Source organism: Cetorhinus maximus, chromosome 23, assembly GCF_964194155.1.
Source record: "Cetorhinus maximus chromosome 23, sCetMax3.hap1.1, whole genome shotgun sequence".
Taxonomy (NCBI): domain Eukaryota; kingdom Metazoa; phylum Chordata; class Chondrichthyes; order Lamniformes; family Cetorhinidae; genus Cetorhinus; species Cetorhinus maximus.
Window position 1 is genome coordinate 54052999 of NC_135901.1, and position 25143 is coordinate 54078141.

The 25143-nt window shown below is 45.3% G+C and overlaps 2 protein-coding genes across 2 annotated transcripts in view; one reads left to right on the plus strand and one right to left on the minus strand.

Moving 5' to 3' along the window:
- LOC144698562 (uncharacterized) overlaps positions 1–25143 on the plus strand; it is a 1040782-nt gene that overhangs the window by 399156 nt on the left and 616483 nt on the right. The window lies entirely within an intron of this gene.
- Positions 13097–16699, minus strand: LOC144698339 (uncharacterized). The gene is made up of 2 exons (XM_078570299.1): positions 16596–16699; positions 13097–14041 (listed from the first exon to the last, which is right to left on the minus strand). The coding sequence occupies exon 2, from the start codon at positions 13898–13900 to the stop codon at positions 13259–13261; it is 642 nt and encodes a 213-aa protein (XP_078426425.1). The 5' UTR covers positions 13901–14041; positions 16596–16699; the 3' UTR covers positions 13097–13258.

The following is a 25143-nucleotide window of genomic DNA, read 5'->3' on the forward strand; positions in this document are numbered from 1 at the left end:
CTCTCTTTCTCTCTCTGTCACATTGAATTCTCCAGCCCAGTGGGTTGTGGATGCTCCATCATTGAATATATTTCTGGCTGAGATGGGGAGATTTTTGGTCTCTCAGGGAGTCGAGGGATATGGGGATTGGGTGGGAAAGTGGTGTTGAAGCCCAAGATCAGCCACGATCGTATTGAATGGTGGAGCAGGCTCGACAGGATGTTAGGACTTCTCTTGTTCCTATTTTGTATGTTCTTATGGAGGCCAGAGTCTTGTGTAGGCCCAGACCGGGTGGCAGGTTCCCTTCCCTGATAGACATTAGTGAACCAGTTGGGTTTTTATGACAATCCAGCAGTTTTCATGGTCACTTTTTCCTCGTGCCGGCCCCACAAATTCCCAGATTCATTCAGCTCAATTTCACAACCTGCCTTTGTGTTTTTGTGAGTTCTCTCTCACTCCCTTTTTCCTGTTTTAAATCAATTCCACAGGGTATTAGAGGGGGAGGATTTGCAGTTGGGAAACTGAAACCAAACATCACATCAGGATCTGATGGAGTCGCCTAATTTATCTTAAACTGAGTATCTTCAGATTTTGAACATGGAAGGAAAAAGCACCGTTCACAGTGGGGAGAAACCGTACACGTGTTCTGTGTGTGGACGAGGCTTCAGCCGATCATCTGACCTGATGGAACATAAATGCTGTCACAATGGAGAGAAACCGTGGAAATGTGGGGACTGTGGGAAGAGATTCAAATCCCCATTGGAACTGGGAACTCATTGGTGCACTCACACTGGGGAAAGACCATTCACTTGCTCTGAACGTGGGAAGGGATTCACTCAATTAGCCAACCTCATGGGACACCAGCGAGTTAACACAGATGAGAGACCTTTTAGATGCCCACAGTGTGAGACGTGCTTCAAAAGTTCTGTGGAACTAAAGTCCCATCAACGTGTTCACACTGATGAGAGACCGTTCAGGTGCTCTCACTGTGGGACTGGGTTCAGACGATCATCTCAACTCATCGCACACCAGCGAGTCCACACTGGAGAGAGACCGTTCACCTGTTCCAGGTGTGGGAAGGGATTCATTCAGTCATCCAGCCTGCTGCTGCACCAGAGAGTTCACACTGGAGAGAGGCCATTTACCTGCTCCGAATGTGGGAAGGGATTTATTCAGTCATCCCACCTGCTGAGACACCACAGAGTTCACACTGGAGAGAGGCCATTTACCTGCTCCGAATGTGGGAAGGGATTCAGTCAGTCATCCAACCTGCTGTTGCACCAGCAAGTTCACAAGTAGCTGTCGTGATGGGATTTTGCTCTTAATAACATTCAGGACTGAATTATGTTCATTAATAGTGTGTTTCTGTAGACATTAATAAACTCCAGCCCACTTAGATAAAAGTCAAATAAATCAGCATTGTGTAAAACACAATGTGTTGAACCTTTTTACTATTTTTAACAAGTTAGTTCCTTTTTGATGTTAATAAACTCCAGCCCAGTTACAGATTCTGTATAAAATTGGAATAAACCAGCTTTGCGATGAACAGTTGAGTCGTTTTGATATTTCTAGCACAAGTTAGTTCCTTTTGAAGGGCTCTCCCTCTCCCCTGTCTCCTCCATCCCCACCTCCAGCAACAAGTGTGAGGAGCTCATGGAGCTTCTTTGTCACTAAGATTGAGACAATCTGATCAGCTGCCTCTGCTGCTTCCCTCCCTTCCACTAGCCCACCGGGACAAACTATCTCTAAAGATCCCCCTTGTCCGAGCCTGAACTCGTGATTAAATGACAAAGGGGTTGATGGTGCAAGGCAGCATTGGGTGATAATGAGACAAGGAAATAAACTAATGGGACAAGTGGAGAAACAACACAGGCCCAGAGGAGGGATAAATGGTAAAAGAAGAACCATTACCAGCACCTACTGTCAGAAAAAATGGGAGCAGTGGTTATGATCTGAAATTGTCAAAATGAATGTTGAGTCCAGAAGGATGTAAAGTGCCCAATGAAAGATGGGCTGCTGTTCCTCGATCTTCCATTGAGCTTCATTGGAACAGTGCAGGAGGCCGAGGTCAGAGTGGGAGTGGGTGGAGAATAAACTGGTAAATGACCAGGACCTCAGGGTCACACTTGGAGACTGAAAGGCGATGTTCCACAAAGCAGTTACCCAATTGGGATTTAATCTCCTCAATGTAGAGAACACCGCACTGTGGTCAGTGAATAGACAATACTGAATAGCAAGAAGTACAAGTAAATCACTGTGCCCCTTGGAAAGTGTTTTGGGCCCTGGAATGTGGGAAGGGAGGAGGTGGACGGGTGCTGCTGCATCTGCTGTGCTTGAATGGAAATGATACACACTGATGTTCATAAGAACAGAAGAAATAGGAGCAGGGTTGGACCAAAAGGCCCCTTGAGCCTGCTCCACCATTAAATGTTCTTCCAGCTCAACTCCACTTTCCCATCCTATCACCATATCCCTTAGTGCCCAAATATTTATGGATTTTCATCTTGAACAAATCAAGATGGAGAACAACAGACTCAGTGCAACTATTAATCTGGGAAATGCACAAACAAGGTGCATGTGAATTACAAATTCACCTCTTCACTGCTTGGTAATCATGTTAAATGAGCTTTACACTGGCCCCATGCTGAAATCTAGTCATTCTCTGACAGGTATTCTTAATGGTATAATTAGCAAATTTAGAATGAAAAATACCCTCTGCTTCACTGTAAGGCTGAGAGACAACTTTGTAATTGATGGATCATGTCACAGACTGGCTCATTTCATCTAATCTTATTTTCAGCTCGTGGGAGAATGGCTGAAACAGGGGATGGTGAATAACAGCTCGAAACCACATTCCCTCTCCCACTGCCAGAATGATCCTTACAACATACAGGAATTTGGGACAATGTGACTTTGATGCTCAGATTAGCTCTGCCTCCATATTATAGGAAGGAGTGAAGCACTGGGTATGGTGCAAAAATGATTTACTGGAATGATGCCAGAATTGGAAAATATGTCAAATTCACAAAGATTTAACAGATTGAAAAGTTTTCCTCTGGAAAAGAAAGTGAGGGATGACTTGACTAAGGCCTTTAAGATAATGAATGAGTTTGACAGGGTAGACAAGTGGAAGAGTTTTCCACTTGTAGATGGTTGAGAATAAATATACGTTAGTCATCAATAAATCTAATGCACAATTCATATGCAACTTCTTCAATCAGAGATAAAAGCAGAAAATCATGGAAATACTCTGCAAATGCAGGAGAATCTGTGAATTGAAAAATAGAGTTAAGTTTTCAAGTCTGCTCACTGATGCAGTGCAGTTCTGATGGAAAGTCACAGCCCTGAAATTTAAATACATCTTTCACTATCCACAGACACTGCCAGATCTGCTGAAAATTCCAATATTTTGTTTTTTTATTTCAGATTTACAGCACCACCTTTCTCTAACTGTGGTTGAGAATGTAGAGCACATTCTTAGAAGGGTTTGAGATCCCAGTGTGAGCTGAAACTCATGTTGCAAAATCACACCATGAAATCACACCAGCTGAATGTGGAAATGGATTCACCTCGTTATTCCATTTTCTGACACAGCAGCACAGTCATACCTGTGGGAGACCGTTCAGATACTTCATGTATGCAACCCTTTGCTCACTGCCCACCTGCTAACACTCCAATTTGAGAAGGTCAAAGGATTAGATCCACAATTGCTGCATGCCAACTGACAAAACAGAGTTTCAGTAGTCAGAATATGGGAAGAAAAATCACTTGTCTGCGCCGCTGCTGAGACTCCAGTGAGTTCAGATCTAACTGTCAGGGTTTGTTCTGTTGTTAATTACACCCAGGACAGAACTATGGTGGAGGGGCCGTGCACAATGGTTGCCATATCAATATTAATAATTTTATATATTGGCCCTATGGCGCCAATCATCATCGGATCATAAAACATAATTATCTTATCAGAAAAGGCCTTTCAATGGCGGTACGTTTACCTAGCATTCAGTGGGGGGCAGAATGTGCTCTATCCTGACGACAGGCGGTCCTCGCGCAGGCGCAGTAGCTGGCAGTGACTGGTACATGCGCATTGCGATCTCTGACTGGAGCATGCGCAGTACCATCTGTACCTGGAGCTGTTGGAAGACGCGGAAAAATGGCGAACACAGGCGAGTAAAAGGAGCCGGTGAGTGGGGGAGGGATGGAGGCGGCGGAGTGGGCGGGGAGGCTTCATGAAGACCCTGTGAAGGTCTGAAATCTTGAATAAGAAGCTACCGGTCCTGCGGTTACACCGAACGGAGAGGCGACAACTCTGACCCGCGTCTCCTCTCGGAGACAGCCCCGAGTTAACAACCGCCATCTTCACAGGGGCAATGTGCAGCAGGGCGCATGCGCGGCCATCCTGGTGCAGGTAGCAGGAGGAGAGGATGTTGTAAATTTCTATCCTGGACTGACAGGGATGGATTTTGGAAACTCCTTTTACAGGGGGTTAGCAGGGGAGGATTTACACACAGCAAACTCAAACCAAGAGAAATGTTTGTCTCTTCTCAATTTCTGTCCTGGACTGGCGGCTAGTGTTTTTGTAAATTTCTTTTACTGGATCTTAGAAGTTAAGGACAGATGGGAAACTCAAATCAAACATCAATTCAGATCTGGCAGAGTCACTCGATTCGTGAGGACCTGAATATCATCGGCCTTTAAATCTGGAAGGTAAACAGTTGGCCTGTCTGTCTGTGGGCAAAGATTACTTGTAGGAGAAAGAATAATTAACTGGGGAAAGCCAACTTCAATAGGGTGAGAATGGATCTGACCCAGTAAAGTGGAATCAAAGGTTGGCAGGAAAAACTGTAATTGAGGAATGGGCTGCCTTAAAGAGGAAATAGATCAGACATAGTAATGACTTATTCTTACAAATGAGGAAGGTGTGGCGAACATATCCACAGCTCACTAAATAAGAGAAGAGATTAAGATGAAGATGAATAAATCTGCTAACAGAGATATCAGGTGGCTAATACAACCGAGAGACAGGATAAAGAAAGGATATTCAGAGAGAAATTGGAAAAAGCAAGTAAGAGAAGCAAAGAGAGAGTATGAGAAGAGACTGGCAGCTAACATGGAAGGAAATCAAAACGCTTTCTCTGGCTGATACCTAGTAACAGGGCGGTAAAAGGAGACAGGGGCTGATTAGGGATTTAAAAAAAAGGTGATTTACCCATTGGGACAAGGGGTATGGATGAGGTATAAATGAATATTTGGCATCTGTCTTTACCAAAGATGATGCTGCACAGGTCATGGTTAAAGAGGAAGTAGTTCAAACACTTGTGGTGTTTAATATTGATAAGGAGAAGGTATTATATAGGCTGTCTGATAAAGTTGACAAGGCACCAGGATTGGATGAGATGTATCCAAGGATACTGAGGGAATTCAGAGTGGAAATTGTGGAGGCACTGACCATATTATTCCAATCTTCTTCAGACCCATGAGTGGTGACAGAGGACAGGAGAATTGCAAACCATACACCTTTGTTCAAAAAGGGTGTAATGATAAGCCCAGCAACTTCCAGACCAGTCAGTTTAACCTTGGGAGTGATAATTCTGGACAAAATTAATAGTCACTTAAGCAAATGTGGGCTAATTCAGGAAAGCCAGCACAAGTTTGTTAAGGGAAAATCATGTTAAACTAACTTGCTTAAGGTTTTTCAAGAGTTAACAGTGTGGTTGATGAGGATAATGCTGTTAATGTGGTGTACATGGTCTTCATAACAGACTTGTGAGCAAAGTTATAGCTCATAGAACAAAATGGGCAGCAGCAACATGGGTACAAAATTAACTGGGTGACAGGATACAGAGATAAATTATTTTTCAGAATGGAGGAAGGTTGAAAGTGGATTTCCCCAGGAGTCAGTGTTAGGACTCCTGCTCCTATGACCTAGACCTTGGTGTTCAGGCACAATTTTGAAATTTATGTGCACAGACTGTGTAGAAGGTCCTTTCTCTGGTGGACCTTAGTGAACCAGTTGAGTTTTTGTGACAATCCAGCATCTTTCGTGGTCACTTTTTCCTCGTGCCGGCCCCACAAATTCCCAGATTCATTCAGCTCAGTTTCACAACCTGCCTTTGTTGGTTCTCTCTCACTCCCTCTTTCTGTTTTAAATCAATTCCACAGGATATTAGAAGGAGAGGATTTGCAGTCAGGAAACTGAAACCAAACATCACATCAGGATTTGATGGAGTTGCACAGTTTATCGTAGCCTGAATTTCATCGGATTTTGAACATGGAAGGAAAATGCACCGTTCACAGTGGGGAGAAACCATACACGTGTTGTGTGTGTGGACAAGGCTTCAGCCAATCATCTAATCTGTTAATCACATAAATGCAGTCCCAACAGGGAGAAACCGTGGAAATGTGGGGACTGTGGGAAGGGATTCAATTGCATGGAAAGACATCGGTGCAGTCAAACAGCAGAGGGACTGTTCATCTGCTCCGAGTGTGGGAAGGGATTCACTCGTTCATCCTACCTCCTGAAACACCAGCGAGTTCACACTGACGAGAGACCTTTTAAATGCTTGGACTGTGGGAAGTGCTACAAAAGTTCCTGGGAACTGATGTCCCATCAACGCATTCACACTGATGAGAGACTGTTCAGCTGCTCTTACTGTGGGACTGGGTTCAGGCGATCGTCTCATCTGACTGTGCACCAACGTATTCACACTGGGGAGAAGCCATTTATCTGTTCCAAGTGTGGGAAGGGATTCACTCAATCATCCAACCTGCTGAGACACCAGCATGGTCACACTGGAGAGAGGCATTTCACCTGTTCAGAATGTGGGAAGGGATTCACTGATTCATCCCATCTGTTGATGCACCAGCGAGTTCACAGTGAGGAGAGACCTTTTTAATGTCCAGACTGCGGGAAGTGCTATAAAAGTTCCGGGGACCTGGTGTCCCATCAACATGTTCACACTGACGAGAGACTGTTCAGGTGCTCTCACTGTGGGACTGGGTTCAGGCGATCAGCTAATCTTATTTCACACCAGCGAGTTCACACTGGAGAGAGGCCGTTCACCTGCTCCGTGTGTGGGAAGGGATTTACTCAGTCATCCAACCTCCTGAAACACCAGCGAGTTCACACAGGGGAGAGACCGTTCACCTGCTTTGAGTGTGGGAAAGGTTTCACTCAGTCATCCAACCTGCTGAGACACCAGCAGGTTCACAAGAAACTACAGTGATTGAGTTTTGCAACTGAACCATGTTTCACTGGGATCTGTTTCTGCTGATGTTAGTAAACTCCAGCCCAGTTATAGGTGTTAATATTCTGGATAAAAATAAAATCATTAAGCTTTCTATTAAATACATGATGTTGAATCTTTTTACTATCCCTAAGACATTATCACTGATCAGCTGCCTCTGCTGCTTTCTTCCCTTCCACTAGCCCATCGGGACAAACTGTCTCTAAAGATCCCCCATGTCCGAGCTCTGAATCCACATCTTTCTCCAGTTTCTCTCCAATCTCCCTTTCCTGCCCTCTCAGAGCTCACTTTGCTCCTGGTACTGCCCATCTCTCCTTCAAATCTGCCAACATCACCTGTCCTCAATAAAACCAACATTTGACCCCACGATCCTATTAAACTCCCGCTCCAGCTCCCACCTCCTTTCGCTCTCCAAAGTCCTGATCACCTCCCAAATCCATGTCCACATTTCCCAGAACTCCATGTTTAAATCCCTCCAATAAGATCTCTGTCCCTGTCACGGTATTGAAACAGCTCTTCCCAAAGTCACCAATGACACCCGATGTGAATGTGACAGAGGAAAACTCCCTCATTGTCCTTCTCGGCCTGTCCACAGCCTCTAACAACGTGGACCAAACCGTCCTCCTCCAATGCCTCTGCACTGGTGGCCAGCTGGGTGGGACATGATGAAACAATGTACAAACAATTCAAGGGCTGACTGACTTCAAGAAATAACCGGGCAGACAGGGAATGTCACCGTTACAACAAGGAGAGTCCGTGGTTTCAGTGAATGAACTGACAGAAGGGTGTTGTGGAGAATCTAAGACACTAGACATGAGTCAGCTGTGTGATGGAAAAGCAACATTAACGACAAATATGGGGATACAGGAGATCCCCAAAGACATCTCATCGATAGAAGTTTCTCCCATACGTTTGGAGTATTTTGTAGACATTACAGCATTGATCATGATTAAAGAATGAACCGTGTGCCCTTGTTTATAATTTCGATCCTGTACGTTCATGCCTATGTAGAAATGGTCTGTACCCATACCTGGTTCCTCTGTTATTCCCCTCCCACCCCACACCACCACCTCTAACCTTCTCGACTTTCTAGCTCCTTCTCACTGTCTCCCTTTCCATCAAAAATCAGCAAATTGTTATAAAAATCAACGTAAAAATAATGTCTAACCTTGTAATCCCGACATTAGCAAGAAGTCCCCTTATGTCCCCGTTGGACATCTGTCCATTCGACCATACCCTAATCCCTCTGTAAATTAACCATGTCAGTCAGACAAAGCAGAATTATTAACTTGAAGCATACATGTGTTAATGGCACATTACCCCCTTTCAAGGGTTAGGACAGGTTAGGAAGAAGGTTCATATTGTCATCATTCAGAACAACCCAGATTACAAAGGAACAGCTGATCTCAAAGACAACCTCTTGTAGTGTGTGTGGAGGGGGTGCGCTGACTCAGGTTTAAGTGGGTTAAATGATATATGTTTTCTATATTAGACAATCACATTAAAATCTGGAACTCAGATGGGGATATGGATTTGTGTTAGGTGGGAAGATCTGGATCAGTGTATTACTCCAGGGAGCCTAATGATCAGAGGGACAGTATTTCAGAACTGATTCCTGTGATAGCAGCAATCCCATTGCTGTCTGTGAAAAAGACCGATGGAAATATTTAAAATGGAAACCATTGGCATGTTGGAGGATGTTGTACACAAGGAATTTGTGAACTATCTGAGGATAATAGTGAGGGGAAAGGAATGGATTTGGAAAGCAGCAGACACTTCATGTTGCTCCAGGAGAAGTGGGGCCTGGTTGTGTAGGTGTCAGGTTTTACACAGCACACAGTCAGCCTGTGGTTTCACCCTGGATGAAGGATCTCCGAATCGTACCATTCACATCACTGGATGGGATTCTCAGGAGCCATGATGTCTGCTTGGAGAGGAAGGTTCCTGTTATAGCTAATGAGAAGCAGTACAGACAACCACACACAGAGACCCACACACACATTCTCTCTCTGTCTCACACACTCAGACAACCTCTCCACACCCACACACATTTACACACACTTCCACACTCAGGGACACACCCGCACCCATACAAACAGACACATGAGGACACATCCTGTCCTATCAGGTGGACAACACCAACCAAAGTGACTAATACTGGGGATAAAGTATTGGTGCCTGTGAAGAACACTGTTTTTGGCACATTCAAGTCAACATCACCCTCCATAGCCCGTGAGCGGTTTTGACCATCCAGTCTCACCCCTTTCTCTGAACATTAAATCTACATTGAACGACATCTGGGACAGAGGCTACAACACAATTAGAACAATGAGCTGTCTATTGCCAGTGACAGTGGGAGGTAGTGTAAATTTCAGAACAACATCCTGGATAATTACAGCCTCTAATTTCCTCTTGGGATGACTTAAAATGTCAATTCCTCTCATGTTGATGGTCTGTTTGATGAGAGAATTCTGAGATAGGTCACATGGAGAAAGAATATAATGTTGTTTTGACTCTGTATCCAATCTTCCCCTGTGTTTGTTCATTGCTGCCCCAATGTCCTGAGACATGTTCCTATGTTCAAAAAGAACTAATTTGTAGCAGCAATATTAAAAAAGACTCAATACACCATGTGTTTAACACAAATCTGATTGTTATCCAAGATATAAACCCCTATAACAGGGCTGGAGTTTATTAACATCAGCAGAAACAGACCCCAATGAACATGGTTCAAGCCTGCATGTGATTCACAGCAAAATCCAATCACTTGTTAATTGTGAACTCGCTGGTGTTTCAGCAGGTTAGTGACTGAGTGAATCCTTTCCCACACTCGGAGCTGCTGAACGGCCTCTCTCCAGTGTGAACTCGCTGGTGTACAGTGAGTTGAGATGACCACCTGAACCCAGTCCCACAGTGAGAGCACCTGAACGGTCTCTCGTCAGTGTGAACACGTTCATGGAACATCAGTTCACTGGAATTTTTAAAGCACTTCTCACAGTCTGGGCATTTAAGAGGTCTTTCATCAGTGTGAATTTGTTGATGTGTCTGTAGGTGGGATGACTGAGTAAATCGCTTCCCACACTCGGAGCAGCTGAACAACTTCTCCCCAGTGTGAACTCGCTGGTGTCTCACAAGGTTGTTCAAATGGTCGAATCTTTTCCCACACTCGGAGCAGCTGAATGGCCTCCCCTCAGTGTGAGTTTGTTTGTGTCTCAGCAGGCTGGATAACTGAGTGAATCCCTTCCCACACTCCGTACAGGTGAATGGCCTCTCCCCAGTGTGAGTGTTCTGGTGTATGGTGAGTTCTGATAAATATATGCTTTCTTTACCACCTGATCCATCTGTCCTGCCACCTTCAGGGACCTGTGGACATGGACTCCAAGGCCTCTCACTTCCTCTACCCCTCCCAATGTTCTCCTGTTTATTGTGTATTCTCCAGCTTTGTTTGCCCTCTCCAAATGCATTAGCATGAATTATCTTTCTCTTTTACAGCTGATTTAAAGTTGCAGATTTTGCTAAAAGTTTAAATTGGGATTGATATTCAAAGTTAACTATTTAACCGCAGAAATAACTTCAGCTGGGGGTCAGTGAATTAAGAGGAAAGATCCCAGACAGCGGTTCTTCAAGGTACACTGCAGGCCCGACAGCTCAATCAGCTCCACTCTCAGCTCAGGAGAGCTCAACAACTCCACATCCTGTCCACAGGGGAGTTCTCCTGGTGCAGTGGGACCAACATTCATGCTTTAACTAACACCACCAAAAAAACTAGATTAATCAGTTAGTCTGATTGCTGTTTGTGGAACCTTACTGTGCACAAACAGGTTGTTCTGAAACAGGAACAACTTACATAAAACATCCCAAGGTGCTTCAGAAGAGTTTCCTAAAGAAAAAACTGACAAGTCACATAGGGAGATATTAGGGTCAATGGACAAAGCCGTGATTGAAGAGGTAGATTTTAACCAACATCTTTAATCAGGAGAGAGAGGTGGAGGGGATGGAGAAGTTGAGGGAGAGAATTTCAAAGCTTCACACCAGGCACGGCCATCAATGGTGGAGTAATTAAAGTCAGGGATGCCAAAGAGGCCAGGAGGATGAGTGCTGAAATCTAGGAGGGTTGTAGTACTGGAGATTAGAGAGGGATGAGGCCATGGAGGGATTTGAAACAATTATGCAATTTTAAAATGGAGACATTGCTTGACCAAGAGCCGATGTGGGTCAATGAGCACAGGGGTGATGGGTGAACGGGATTTGAGGTGAGAACACACAGGCACAGAGTTTTTGATGATCTCATGATTCCGTGTGGGATGGGGTGAATGTGAGGGGCCGGCCAGGAATGTATTGGAATCATCAAGTCTAAAGGTAACACGGACATGGATGAGAGTTTGAGCAGCAGATGAGCTGGGGGTGAGGTGGAGACAGGCGATGTTATGGAGATTGAAATATCTGGTGTTAGTGATGGTGTGGATATGTGGTCAGAAACTCACCTTGGAGTCAAATATGACACCGAGATTGTGAACAGTGTGGGTTCAGCCTCAGACAGTTCCCAGGGAGAGGGATGGACTCGGTAGTTAGGGAACGGAATTTGTAGTGGTGACCGAAGACAATGGCTTTGGTCTTCCCAATTTTTAATTGAGGAAATTTCTGCTCATCCAGTACTGGATGTGGGATAAGCAGTTTGATAATTTAGGGACAGTGGAGGAATGGAGAGGGATGCTGGTGAGATAGAGCTGGGTGTTGTCAGTGTACATGTGAAAACTAACACGGTGCTTTTGGATGATGTCACCGAGTGGCAGCATGTAGATGAGAAATAGGAGGGGCCAAGGATAGATCCTTGGGGGACACCAAGTACAAGGACTTTGGAGAGGAAAGGGAGGTTGGAAATGGGGCGGCAGTTTGAAAAGTGGGGGATCAGAGATTGTTTTTTTCGGATGGGTGATGACAGTGCATTGAAAGGTGAAGAGGGACAGTCCCAGGAGAAAGAGAGAACCATTAACAATATCAGCTACATGGAGAAATTAGATGATCAGCAGTTTAGTGGGAATAGGGTCGATGGGGCAGGTGGTGGGTCTCATGGACAAGATGAGCGCTGAGAGGGCAGGAGGGGAGATGGGAGAGAAAGAATAAAGAACAAAGAAAAGTACAGCACAGGAACAGGCCCTTCGGCCCTCCAAGCCTGCGCCGATCATATTGCCCATCAACTAAAACATTTTGCACTTCCGGGGTCCGTATCCCTCTATTCCCATCCTATTCATGTATTTGTCAAGCTGCCTCTTAAACACCACTATCGTACCTGCTTCCACCATCTCCTCTGGCAGCGAATTCCAGACACTCACTACCCTCTGCGTAAAAAACTTACCCCGCACATCTCCTCTATAGTTTTCTCCTCTCACCTTAGTCACCTAGTAATTGTCATTTCCACCCTGGGAAAAAGCTTCTGACTATCTACTCTGTCCATGCCACTCATAATTTTGTAAACTTCTATCAAGTCCCCCCTCAATCTCCGTCGCTCTAGTGAGAATAATCTGAGTTTCTCCAATCTCTTCTCATAGCTAATAACCTCCAGACCAGGCAACATCCTGGTAAACCTCCTCTGTACCCTCTCCAACACCTCCTTAGAAACTGGAGGAAGATGCGAGTTCAGGGTTCAGACAAGGGGGATCTTTACAGACAGTTTGTCCCGGTGGGCTAGTGGAAGGGAGGGAAGCAGCAGATGCAGCTGATCGGATTGGCTGAATTTCAGTGACAAAGAAGCTCCATGAGCTCCTCACACTTGTTGTTGGAGGTGAGGGTGGAGGAGGCAGGGGAGAGGGAGAGCCCTTCAAAAGGAACTAACTTGTGTTAGAGCCACTAAAAAGATTCAACTCACTGTATTTCATACAAAGCTGATTTAATTGACTTTATCACATTATATATATTTTTTTAATATTAACACCGATAACTGGGCTGATGTTTACTAACATCAGCAGAAACAGACCACAATGTACATGGTTCACTCCTGGATGAGACTAACAGGAAAATCCACTCAATGTTACGAGTTACTTGTGACCATGCTGGTGCCTCAGCAGGCTGGATGACTGAGTGAATCCCTTCCCACACTTGGAGCAGGTGAATGGTCTCTCCCCAGTGTGAGTGCGCTGGTGTACAGTGAGTTGAGATGATTCCCTGAACCCAGTGCCACAGTGAGAGCACCTGAACGGTCTCTCGTCAGTGTGAATGCGTTGATGGGACATCAGGTTCCCAGAACTTTTGTAGCATTTCCCGCAGTCTGGACATTTAAAAGGTTTCTCTTCAGTGTGAACTCGCTGGTGTGTCAGCAGAGTTGATAATTGAATGAATCCCATCCCACACTCGGAGCAGGTGAACGGTCTCTCCCCAGTGTGAACTCGCTGGTGTCTCAGCAGGTTGGGTGACCTAGTGAATCCCTTCCCACACTGGGAGCAGGTGAACGGTCTCTCCCCTGTGTGAACTCGCTGGTGTTGTACCAGCCCTGATGGTCGCGTAAATCCACTCCCATGCTCGGAGCAGGTGACCAGTCCCTCCCCAGTGTGAACTCGCTGGTGTGTCAGCAGGCTGGATGATCGAGTAAATCCCTTCCCACATACGAAGCAGATGAACGGTCTCTCCCCAGTGTGACTGCGGCGATGAGTTTCCAGCTCAGACGGGAATCTGAATCCCATTCCACAATCCCCACATTTCCACAGTGTCTCCCCACTGTGAACGGTGCTTTGTCCGTCCGTGTTCAATAGGGCGACTCCGTCAGATCCTGATGTGATGTTTGGTTTCAGTTTCCCGACTGTAAATCCTCACCTTCTAATCCCCTGTGAAATTGATTTAAAACAGAAAAAAGGGAGTGAGAGAGAACCCACAAAAACACAAAGGCAGGTTGTGAAATGGAGCTGAATGAATCTGGGAATTTGTGGGGCCGGCACGAGGAAAAAGTGACCATGAAAACTGCTGGATTGTCATAAAAACCCAACTGGTTCACTAATGTCCCTCAGGGGAGGGAACCTGCCACCCGGTCTGGGCCTACACAAGACTCTGGCCTCTTTAGGAGCATAAGCAGTAGGATCAAGAGAAGTCCTGACACCCCGTCGAGCCTGCTCCACCATCCAATACGATCGTGGCTGATCTTGGGCTTCAATTCCACTTTCCCACCCACTCCCCATATCCCTCGACTCCCTGAGAGACCAAAAATCTCCCCATCTCAGCCTGAAATATATTCAATAATGGAGCATCCATAACCTGCTGGGCTGGAGAATTCTATGTGACAGAGAGAGAAGGGGAGTGGGAGAAAGAGAGAGAAGGGGAGTGGTACCGACAGTGAGAGAAGGGGAGTGGGAGAGACAGAGAGAGAAGGGGACTGGGAAAAACAGAGAGAGAAGGGGAGTGGAAGAGGCAGAGAGAGAAGGGGAGTGGGAGAGACAGAGAGAGAAGGGGAGTGGGAGAGAGCAAGTAGGATTTAAGGGGAGTGGGACAGACAGAGAGAGAAGGGGAGTGGGAGAGGCAGAGAGAGAAGGGGAGTGGGAGAGGCAGAGAGAGAAGGGGATTGGGAGAGGCTGAGAGAAGGGGAGTGGGAGAGGCTGAGAGGGAAGGGGAGTGGGAGAGGCAGAGAGAGAAGGGGAGTAGGAGAGGCAGAGAGAGAAGGGGAGTAGGAGAGGCAGAGAGAGAAGGGAATGGGAGAGGCAGAGAGAGAAGGGGAGTGGGAGAGGCGGAGAGAGAAGGGATGTGGGAGAGGCGGAGAGAGAAGGGATATGGGAAAGGCGGAGAGAGAAGGGGAGTGGGAGAGGCAGAGAGAGAAGGGGATTGGGAGAGGCTGAGAGAAGGGGAGTGGGAGAGGCTGAGAGGGAAGGGGAGTGGGAGAGGCAGAGAGAGAAGGGGAGTAGGAGAGGCAGAGAGAGAAGGGGAGTAGGAGAGGCAGAGAGAGAAGGGAATGGGAGAGGCAGAGAGAGAAGGGGAGTGGGAGAGTGAAAGGGGAAGTGGGAGAGACAGAGAGAAGGGGAGTTGGAGAGAGAGAGAAGGGAGTGGGAGAGAGAGAGGAGGCGGAGAGAGAGATAGAGAAAAGGGGAGTGGGAGAGACAGAGAAGGGAGTGGGAGAGGGGGAGAGAGAAGGGGAGTGGGAGAGGGGGAGAGAGAAGGGGAGTGGGAGAGGGGGAGAGAGAAGGGGAGTGGGAGAGAGAAGGGGAGTGGGAGAGGGGGAGAGAGAAGGGGAGTGGGAGAGGCCGAGAGAGAAGGGGAGTGGGAGAGGCTGAGAGAGAAGGGGAGTGGGAGAGACAGGGGGTGAGGGGCGAGTTTTAATAAACCTACAACAAAACCAGAACTTGGGTTGAATCTCCTGAACCACTAACCTTCACCCCCTGGAAGGACCAGGGTAACAGGTATATGTGAACACCATCACCTCCAAGTTCCCCTCCAAGTCACACACCGTCCTGACTTGTCTGACATCCAATGCTGGATGAACAGAAATTTCCTCCATTTCAATATTGGGCAGACTGAAGCCATTGTCTTCAGCCCCCACGACAAACTCCACTCCCTATCCACAGACTCCATCTCTCTCCTGACAACTGTCTGAGGCTGAACCAGACTGTTCACAACCATGGTGAAATATTTCACCCCAAGATTAGCTTCCAACCACATATCCACATCATCACCAAGACCGCCTATTTCCACCTCAGTAACATCGCCCGACTCCACCCCAGTCTCAGCTCATCTGCTGCTGAAACTCTCATCCATTCCTTTGGTACCCCTGGGCTTAACTATCCTAACGCACTCCTGGCAGGTCTCCCACATTCAACCTTCCTGTAATCTTGAGCTCATCCAAAACTCTGCTGCCCATGTGCTTACTCGCACCAAGTCTTGTTCACCATCACCTCACTACTCACGGACCTGCAAAGACTCCAGGTTAAGAAGCACCAAAATTTTTAAATTCCCACCCCTATTTTCCAATTCCTGTGTGGCTGCTCCCTGTTGCTGGAACCTCCTCCAGTGTCACAACCCTCCGAGGTATCTGTGCTCCTCTAATTTGGCCTCCTGAGCATTCCTGATTTTTCTTGTTCCACATCTGTGCCCATTCTATCAGTTTCCAAGGCCCCAAGCTCTGGAATTCACTCCCTAAACCTCTCCCATTCTCTACCTCATTTTCCTCCTTTAATTTACTCTGTAAAACTCACTTCTTTGACCAAAAGCTTGGTCATCTCCTCATAATATCTCATGTGGCTTAGTGTCAAACCTTGCTTTGTAACATTTCTGTGAAACATGGTCTTGGAACATTGTCTTACATTAAAAGTCTCATATAAATACAAATTGTTGTTGTTGATTTGGACATATATCACTGTTCCTTCATCACCACTGGGTGAATAACCTGTAACTCCTTACCTAACAGCATTGTGTGAGCACCTTCACCACACGGACTGCAGCCATTCAAGGTCAAACATCATCTTCCCCACAGGCAACTGGGGATTGGCAATATTTTCTGGTATCTGTGGGGAATGAAACAGAGTTAATGTTTCAGGGTGTGCAGAATGAATTCCAAGGAATAAACATGCTGCAGAATTTGATGGTCAACATAAGTTCAGAAGTGGAAGAGAAATGGACTATAGTGCAGGAAAAACAATTTCTGACTATGAAAGATACTGTGGGAAGATAAAGCTGGTAAGACAGCAGCACATGGTCGGAGGATGGACAGCGGAGGAAACCTCATTGAGACACAGTTGGTAGAAGTAGCAGTAAAATCCTAAACAGAGCTAAGATACATCCAGTATTAGGGACAGAGGGAGTTAGAAAATGGTAGAGAGGTGATCAGGGAGGGCAGAGGTGAAACAGAGCAATAGATGGACATGGATTCAGATCCACAGTAAAGGAGTCACACCAGCCCCAGAGCCATGGAACCTCTCACAGATACAGAGCGTAGAACTAAAACCTAAACTAAAAGTTGTACCTGAGTAGTGAAAAATACTCACCTCTGACACAATTTCAGTTTTCAAGTTTAAAATCTCCTGCTGGAGCCTGCAGCTGGAGAGATATCAGAAGCACTGGAGTCAGAGAAAAATCTCACAGTTGAGGAAATACCCAGGGAGCAGGATGATGTCACCGTGTAATTGTCGATTTGTGATGATGTCACACACACGGACACAGAACATCTGGGTCTGTGCAAACCAGTGATCACCACACATTATGAAGGATGGGAGGGTCCTGAGGTATATATGAGGTAGACAAAGAAAAACGATTTCCGTTAACTGATCATAAAAGGGTTATGGGAGACAGTTTAAAGATTTTGTGAAGATCTACAAGGGGGATATGAGGAAAAAAGTTCACACAGTGAGCAGTAATGACCTGGAAGTCAATGCTTACACTCAGAGACCGATAATATCCAGGTCGGGATGAATCGAGTGATTCTTGCTGACTCTGATGTGATGATTGGTTTGAATTTCCAATCTGCAAAACCTCATCTTCTGGTATCCTTTAAATGGAATTTACAAAATCCGTCATTGTCAGTGCAGGATAGAAATTGAGAAGAGACAAACATTTTTCTTGGTCTGAGCTGACTTCGTATAAATCCTCCCCTTCTAACCCCCTGTAAAAGGAGTTTCCAAAATCTATCCCTGTCAGTCCAGGATAGAAATGCACAATATTCTCTCCTCCTGCAACCTGGACCAGGATGACCGCGCATGCGCCCTGCTGCACATTGCCCCCTATAAAGATGGCGGCCGTCACCCCGGGCCTGGCGAAGGGAGAAATCCAGACTTTTTCGGCCCGTTTTCTCCAAACACAAGACCGGTACCTTGTTATTTGGGGTCTGTGGCCTGCACTGTGTCTTTATGAAGCCTCCCTGCCCACTCCTCTGGCTCCATTCCTCCTCACACACCCACTAACTCTGTTAGTTTGCTCCGCTCGACATTCACTCTGCCGCTCTGAGCAGCTGCAGTCACAGACTCGCACTGCGCATGCTCGTGAAACAGCCCGCAATGCGCATGCTCCAAGCACAGACACACACACACACACACACACACACACACAGCAATGCGTATGTGCGAGTGTGCTGCTGTAATGAGGATAGGGCACATTCTGTCCCGCAGCGAATGCTGGGTGTGCACTCCGCCATTGAACGGTAACATTGTAAAATCGAAACCCAAGTTCAGTAATCAGAATACGATGGGTGCCATAGGTCCAGGATATAAAATTGTCGAATTAATTGGTACAGCAATTAAAATGCTCTATATCCGCCGTAAAGTCTCACCTGGATGTAATGACCAGCAGAACAAACCCCTGTACTAAGATCTGAACTCAATGGAGACTCAGCAGATGGGGCATTTTTCACCATACATGGAACATTAAAACCGTGTCTTGCCAGTAGGAATGCTCTGACTGTGGATTAAATCCTTTGAATTTTAAAGTTGGTGTGTTTACTGCTTTGTAAACTGAATAAATCCCTTTACACATGTGAAATATCTGGTTGGTCTCCCACTGGTGTGACTGTGTTGCTGTGTTAGTAATTGGGACGATAGAGTGAGTCCTTTTCCTTTTTCAGCTTGTGTACGTGAGTTTATGTACACATTTTCACCTGAAACATGGATCTTAAACTCTTCTGGGAATGGATTCCACATTCTTAGCACTAATTAGTTAAAGAAAATCAAAATGCTTCAGATGTTGGCTTTCTGAAATAAAATAAACCAGAAAATTCTGGAATTCTCGGCAGGTCTGGTAGCGTCTCTGGAGAGAACAACGCTGTTTTTATATCTGGTCTGTAACTTTTCATCAGGACTGCACTACATCAGTGCACAAATCTGGCAGATAGTAACTAAAACCTAAAATGGGCTTTTGGACAAAAGCAGACAAGACACCGAAAGCCTCGAAAGGAGAATCTGTTGTGCGACAGCTGGTTGCTGGTGACATGGATGTGTCTGCAGTGGGTAGGATCAGACCTTTTCCATGTTTCCATCAATCAATGTCCCACCTGTTCTTTTCGAAGAGTGAAACTGATAGAGAACAAATGTCATTCCGGTGTTGACAATCTGAAGCTTTAAATAGCTGACTTGGTTTAAGATATCTTGCAGATTTTTTTTTTTGTTTGTGTCTCTGTTGTATGATTGGTAGGAATTTGGCAGGTAAACGAAAGGTTGGTGGTTTAAGACCATCAGAAACGAGGCCTTTGCTGTTTTCTCCCCATGATTATTCATTGTCACAAAGTTCCAGGATGACAATTGGAACTTTGGCTACAAGAAAATATTCACCAAACATTGCCAACTCTACTTTTAAGCAATGGATTCCCAAACTGACAGTGTTTTTTTTTAATGAATATCCATTTGAAATTTAATGAGAAAACAATCAAACCTACCATGTAACTACGTCTAACCCATTGAAATCTATGAAGTTATTACATTCAAACAAACCCATCAATAATTCTCACGTCCTCAGCTCCACAGTGAGTGAGACAGGGAAAAGAAGAAAAGCAGCAATATTCAGGTCCCGCACTCTCCACTCACCCGCTGCCAGCAGAAAGCAGCAACTGCAGCTTCAATAAGCGGGTTGCTGCCCATCCCTGGGACACAAGATACTCCAACTCAGGCCAAACCTCCCAATACACCGAGCACAGGCTCAGGAAAATGCAGGTAGATTATATGCTGTTTACTAAGCCTCCGAGGAGCATTTACAGAACATTGAGTGAGTGAGTCACAAATAAAAGTCACACCAACTTTCTAAATCTTTTCACTACAAAATTCTTTCATTTTAATGAAAATCCGGCTCTTGTGAATCTGAAAATGAGTACCATGTGATTAGTGTTACCGAGCGACATGTTTTCCATTGTTTGTCGGTCAGATTGGGAGTTCAGTTTGTGTTTGCTATTGAAGCGAATCCCATTTCAAAATAAGGGCACAACGCAGCTAAATATTACATCCAGGAACAAATCCTGAGAAAAATGGATCCCAATGTTTGGAAGGAGGTGCAGCTGAGAAGCGGAAGCTGTGAATGATGATATTGATTATTGAGTGGAAAGCAGTGGGCCCTTGGTCAATCATCATGGCCGAGTGGTTAAATGGATGGTTTCAAAATCCGTTGGGGTTTCCCCAGGCAGAGTCGAGTCTTACCGACTGTGGTTCTCATTATTGCTGATTTCAACCAGTTGTCTACAGATCTATCGAGTCAATGGAAGGAAAAACATCCAAAAAATCATCTTTAGCTCTGAAGAAGGGTCATACGGACTCGAAACTTTGAATCTGTTTCTCTCTCCAACAGATGCTGCCAGACCACTGAGTTTTTCAGCATTTTCTGTTTTTATTTCATATTTTCAGCATCCACAGCATTTTGCTTTTATCCAAAAATTCTCCTGATTTTTGAACTCTAAGGGAATGAAGGGCCATCGGGATCGGGTGGGAAATTGTTGTTGGGGCTGGGGATCCGCCATAATCTTAAAAAGTGACGGCGGAGGCTTGTGGGGCCTTATGATGTATTGTTCCTGCTTTGCTTCTGTTCTATTCCAGTATCAATGCCAGACAAGGCGATGGGGAGTAACAGCCTGAGCTTAATAGTGTGGCCGAGCAGCCTAGGTGCTCGATCGTACTTCTACTTTCGGTGGAGACGTCGGTTTGAAGCTTAAAGTTACCAAAATTGCACTTTCAGAACTCCCATTGGTCGAAGAAATGCCAGCCTAAAGTTGGAGCAGGCGTGTGCGGTGTTTTATTTTAACAGGAAGAGCGAGGAGAGACAATAAAAATATAAATTGCTGTGCACAAAAGGCGGGTTGTCAAAGTCGCTGAATTCCTCTTCCACCGACCGGCACGGACACCAGAGGCCGCATGTCCTCCTCCTCTGCTGTCCCCATCTATGCTTGTATACCATAGGGCTAGTCGTCATCGCCGAGTGGTTAAAGCCATTGAGTCCAAATCCATTGGTCTTTCCCGTTCATTACTCTGCCTGGTTTTAATTGCGTGTCTACAGAGTTTATTATTGGTTAAATGGAATAAAATGCATGAAAACACTCGGGCGTTTTCCTATTTCTGGGCATTGACGAAACTTACAGTTGGAACTGGAAAATAAAGTTATTGGTCATGTTTGCTGTCTGGGTGTTTGTCTCTCCTTAGAAACAATCCCTTGCCCTCTGTCTCAGTGTTTCTGTCTGTGTGTGTTCCTCTGTGTGTGTCAAAGTGGTTCAGTTCCCGAGGGGGTGAACACATTTTTACCATCACAAACTTTATTCACAATAGTTGTGCAGCTTCACGTTAAAATGTTACAGACAAAAATGTCAGGATGAAAGATGCAAGAGGAGTTTGCAATGTTTGGAAGGAGGTGCAGCTAAGAAGTGGAAGATGTGAATGATGTTATTGATGATTGAGATGAATGTATTGTAACCTTGGGGCATTTGTAGGTCGATTACCTTCTCCACTTGGAAATTCAGAACAATCTGAGGCTCCAGGTGGAAAGCAACAGTTTTTTCCATGTATGTTGGTATATGGATGGATTTTTCTATATGCCGGCTAGTTCAGTCGGCAGAGCATGCCAACCTTAATCTTAGGTTCGAGCTTCACTTTTGCTTTTAATCTTGCTGCTTTTAACGCCAACCCAATCCCTGCGGCAGCTGTGAAACTTACAAGGCAGACATTAAACACTGAAAGCAACCGATGCACAAAAAAATCAAATCATTGTCTTGTTGCATCTATTTCTGCTTCTGCCCCTCCAGCTCCCTCTTCACGCCCAGCTCCCAGGTCAATTAGCTGCTTGATACAGACACAGTCAGTTCACGGGAATGTAAGACACAATACGATCGGTTTGCAGACCATTGAGTAAAAAGACACCAGGATCTCATCTTCCTGATTCTCCCAGATACTGATTACAGGAATGTGCACAGTGCCGATTATCCACAGTAACACTTTCCTTCCAGTCTTGTGTACGTTGTTCAGCTTTGAAATTGTTCATATTTTCACACTGGATTTCAATGTGAAGAAAGCAGAGTTGTGATAAGCTGTTATTGATCGGCAGGTGTACTGTAGGAAGGCATATGACAGGCTGATGATAACAGTGCTCTTTGGACGTGGTGAGCTCCAGTGAAGGATTGGCACCATTAATGTGTCGCTCAATTAGTCTCGTGACAAATCTCGGGCTGGAAATGACAAGGAAACTCACTGAATTTGCTCCGTATTTAGGTTTCAAAGGAGCCGATTCCAAGGTAAGAAATTACATCTCGCTGGAGTGGACTATAAAATGGCAGAATTATTGTGAAAGAAGCAGTCGTGGTGTTGGAAAACATAAAACTACAGAAAGTTGCAACATCGGAAGAGGCCATTCGGCCTTGTGTACTGCTTTCAAAGAGCAGTTCTGATTGTTTGGTCGATCAGGAGTAATATCTGTGCCAGTGCAAACAAGAATCAGCAAAATATATCCTTCTCCCACCCATATTTTGCCTGGCACCACCATCTCTATTGTCAGTGCTCTACAACCAGCCCTTCTCTTCTCCTTCTTTCATTTCTTCACTCCGCGACTGTGTCTGTTCTTGACCTGTTCCCAATGTGACATTTTGTGCTCTGAGGCAAAACTCCAACTCCCCTTCCACTGACTCCGGTGCAAATATTAAATGTTTTCAATAAATAAATTCGCAACACTCGTTTTTAACCATTTCACAGGATCAATAAATCTTCATTCCCTGACCAAGAATCCAACCCCACCTGAGGCGCTAAAAGCACCGAATCCTAACCACTGGACCACCAGAAAAGCTGTGAAGTCTTCTTCCGGTGTGGCTTATCTACGCTGCTTTCACCATTTAAAAAATATTTCAGATCTCTTTTACCTCAAAACTGCATGTTTGGACTCAAGACAAACCAATTCTTCAGCCAACGACAGCTCTGCTTTCTTCACATTGAAATTCAGTGTGAAAATATGAGCAATTTCAAAGCTGAACAACGTAGACAAGACTGGAAGGAGAGTGTGACTGTGCATAATCGGCACTGTGGACATTACTGTGATCAGTATCTGGGAGAATCAGGAAGATGAGATCCTGGTGTCTTTTTACTCTATGGTCTGCAAATCTATGGTATCGTGTCTTCCATTCCCATCAACTGACTGGGTCTGCATCAAGCAGCTAATTGACCTGGGAGCTGGACGGGCAGAGGGAGCTGGAGGGGCAGAAGCAGAAAGATATGCAACATGACAGTGACTTGAATTTTATGAGCATCGGCTGCTTTCAGTGGTTAATGTCTGCCTTGTAAGTTTCACAGCTGCTGCAGGGATTGGGTTGGCGTTAAAAGCAAAAGTGGGGCTTGAACCCGCAACGTTGAGATTAAGAGTCACATACTCTGCCGACTGAGCTAGCAGGGTATACGGGAACAGTAATTTATATCACAACATATATGTAAACAACTGTTGCTTTCCACCTGGAGCCTCAGCTTGTTCTGAATTTCAAAGTGTGGAAGGTAATCGACCTGCAAAAGCCCCAAGGTTGCAATGCATTCCTCTCAATCATCAATAACATCATTCAGATCTTCCTCTTCTCAGCTGCACCTCCATCCAAACATTGCAAACTCCTCTTGCATCTTTCATCCCGACATTTATGTCTGTAACATTTTAATCTGAAGCTGCACAACTGTTGTGAATAAAGTTTGTGATGGTAAAAATGTGTTCACCCCCTCGGGAACTGGACCACTTTGACATACACAGAGGAACACACACAGACATATACACCGAGAGTGACAGAGGGCACGGGCTTATCTTTAACGAGAGACAAACACCCAGAAAGCAAACATAACACTAAGTTTTATTCCAGTTCCAACTGTAAGTTTCGTGAATGACCAGAAATAGGAAAATGCCCGAGTGTTTGCATGGATTTTATTCCATTTAACCAATAATTAACGCTGTAGACACAGTTAAAACCAGGCATAGTAAAAAAAACGGGAAAGAACAATGTATTTGGACTCAATGGCTTTAACCACTCTGCGATGACGACTGACCCTATGGTATACAAGCATAGATGAGGACAGCAGAGGAGGACGACATGCGGCCTCTGGTGTCCGTGCCGGCCGATGGAAGAGGAATTCAGTGACTTTGCCAACCCGCCTTTTCTGCACAGCAATGTATATTTTTATTGTCTCTCCTCGCTCTTCCTGTTAAAATAAAACACCGCACACACCTGCTCCAACTTTAGGCTGGCACTTCTTCGACCAATGGGAGTTCTGAAAGTGCAATGTTGGTAACTGTAAGCTGCAAACCGACGCCTCCACAGAAAGTAGAATTACGATCCAGCACCTTAGACTGCTCGGCCACACTATCAAGCTCAGGCTGTTACTCTCCATCGCCTTGTCTGGTATTGATACTGAAATAGAACAGAAGCAAAGCCGCAACAATACTTCATAAGGCCCCACAAGCCTCCCCCGTCACTTAATAAGATCATGGCGGTTCCCCAGTCCGAACACCAATTTCCCACCCGATCCCAGTGGCCCTTCATTCCCTTAGAGTCCAAAAATCACGAGAAATTTTGGACAAAAGAAAAATGCTGTGGATGCTGGAAATATGAAGAAAAAACAGAAAATGTGGAAAACTCAGCAGGTCTGGCAGCATCTGTTGGAGAGAGAAACAGATTCAACGTTTCGAGTCCGTTTGACCCCTCTTCAGAGCTAAAGACGATTTTTAAATGCTTCTCCTCCCATTGACCCGATAGTTAGTTCTGCAGACACCTGATTGAAATCAGTATAATGATCAGTTGGTAAGATTTGATTCTACCTGGGTAAACCCCAATAGATTTTGAAACCATCCATTTAACCACTCGGCCATGATAATTGACCACTGCTTTCCACTCAATGATCAAAAACATTATTCACATCTTCCGCTTCTCAGCTGCACCTCCTTCCAAACACTGGGGTCCATTTTCCTCAGGATTTGTTTCTGGATTTAATATTTACCTGCTTTGTGCCCTCATTTTGAAATGGTGTTCGATTCAATA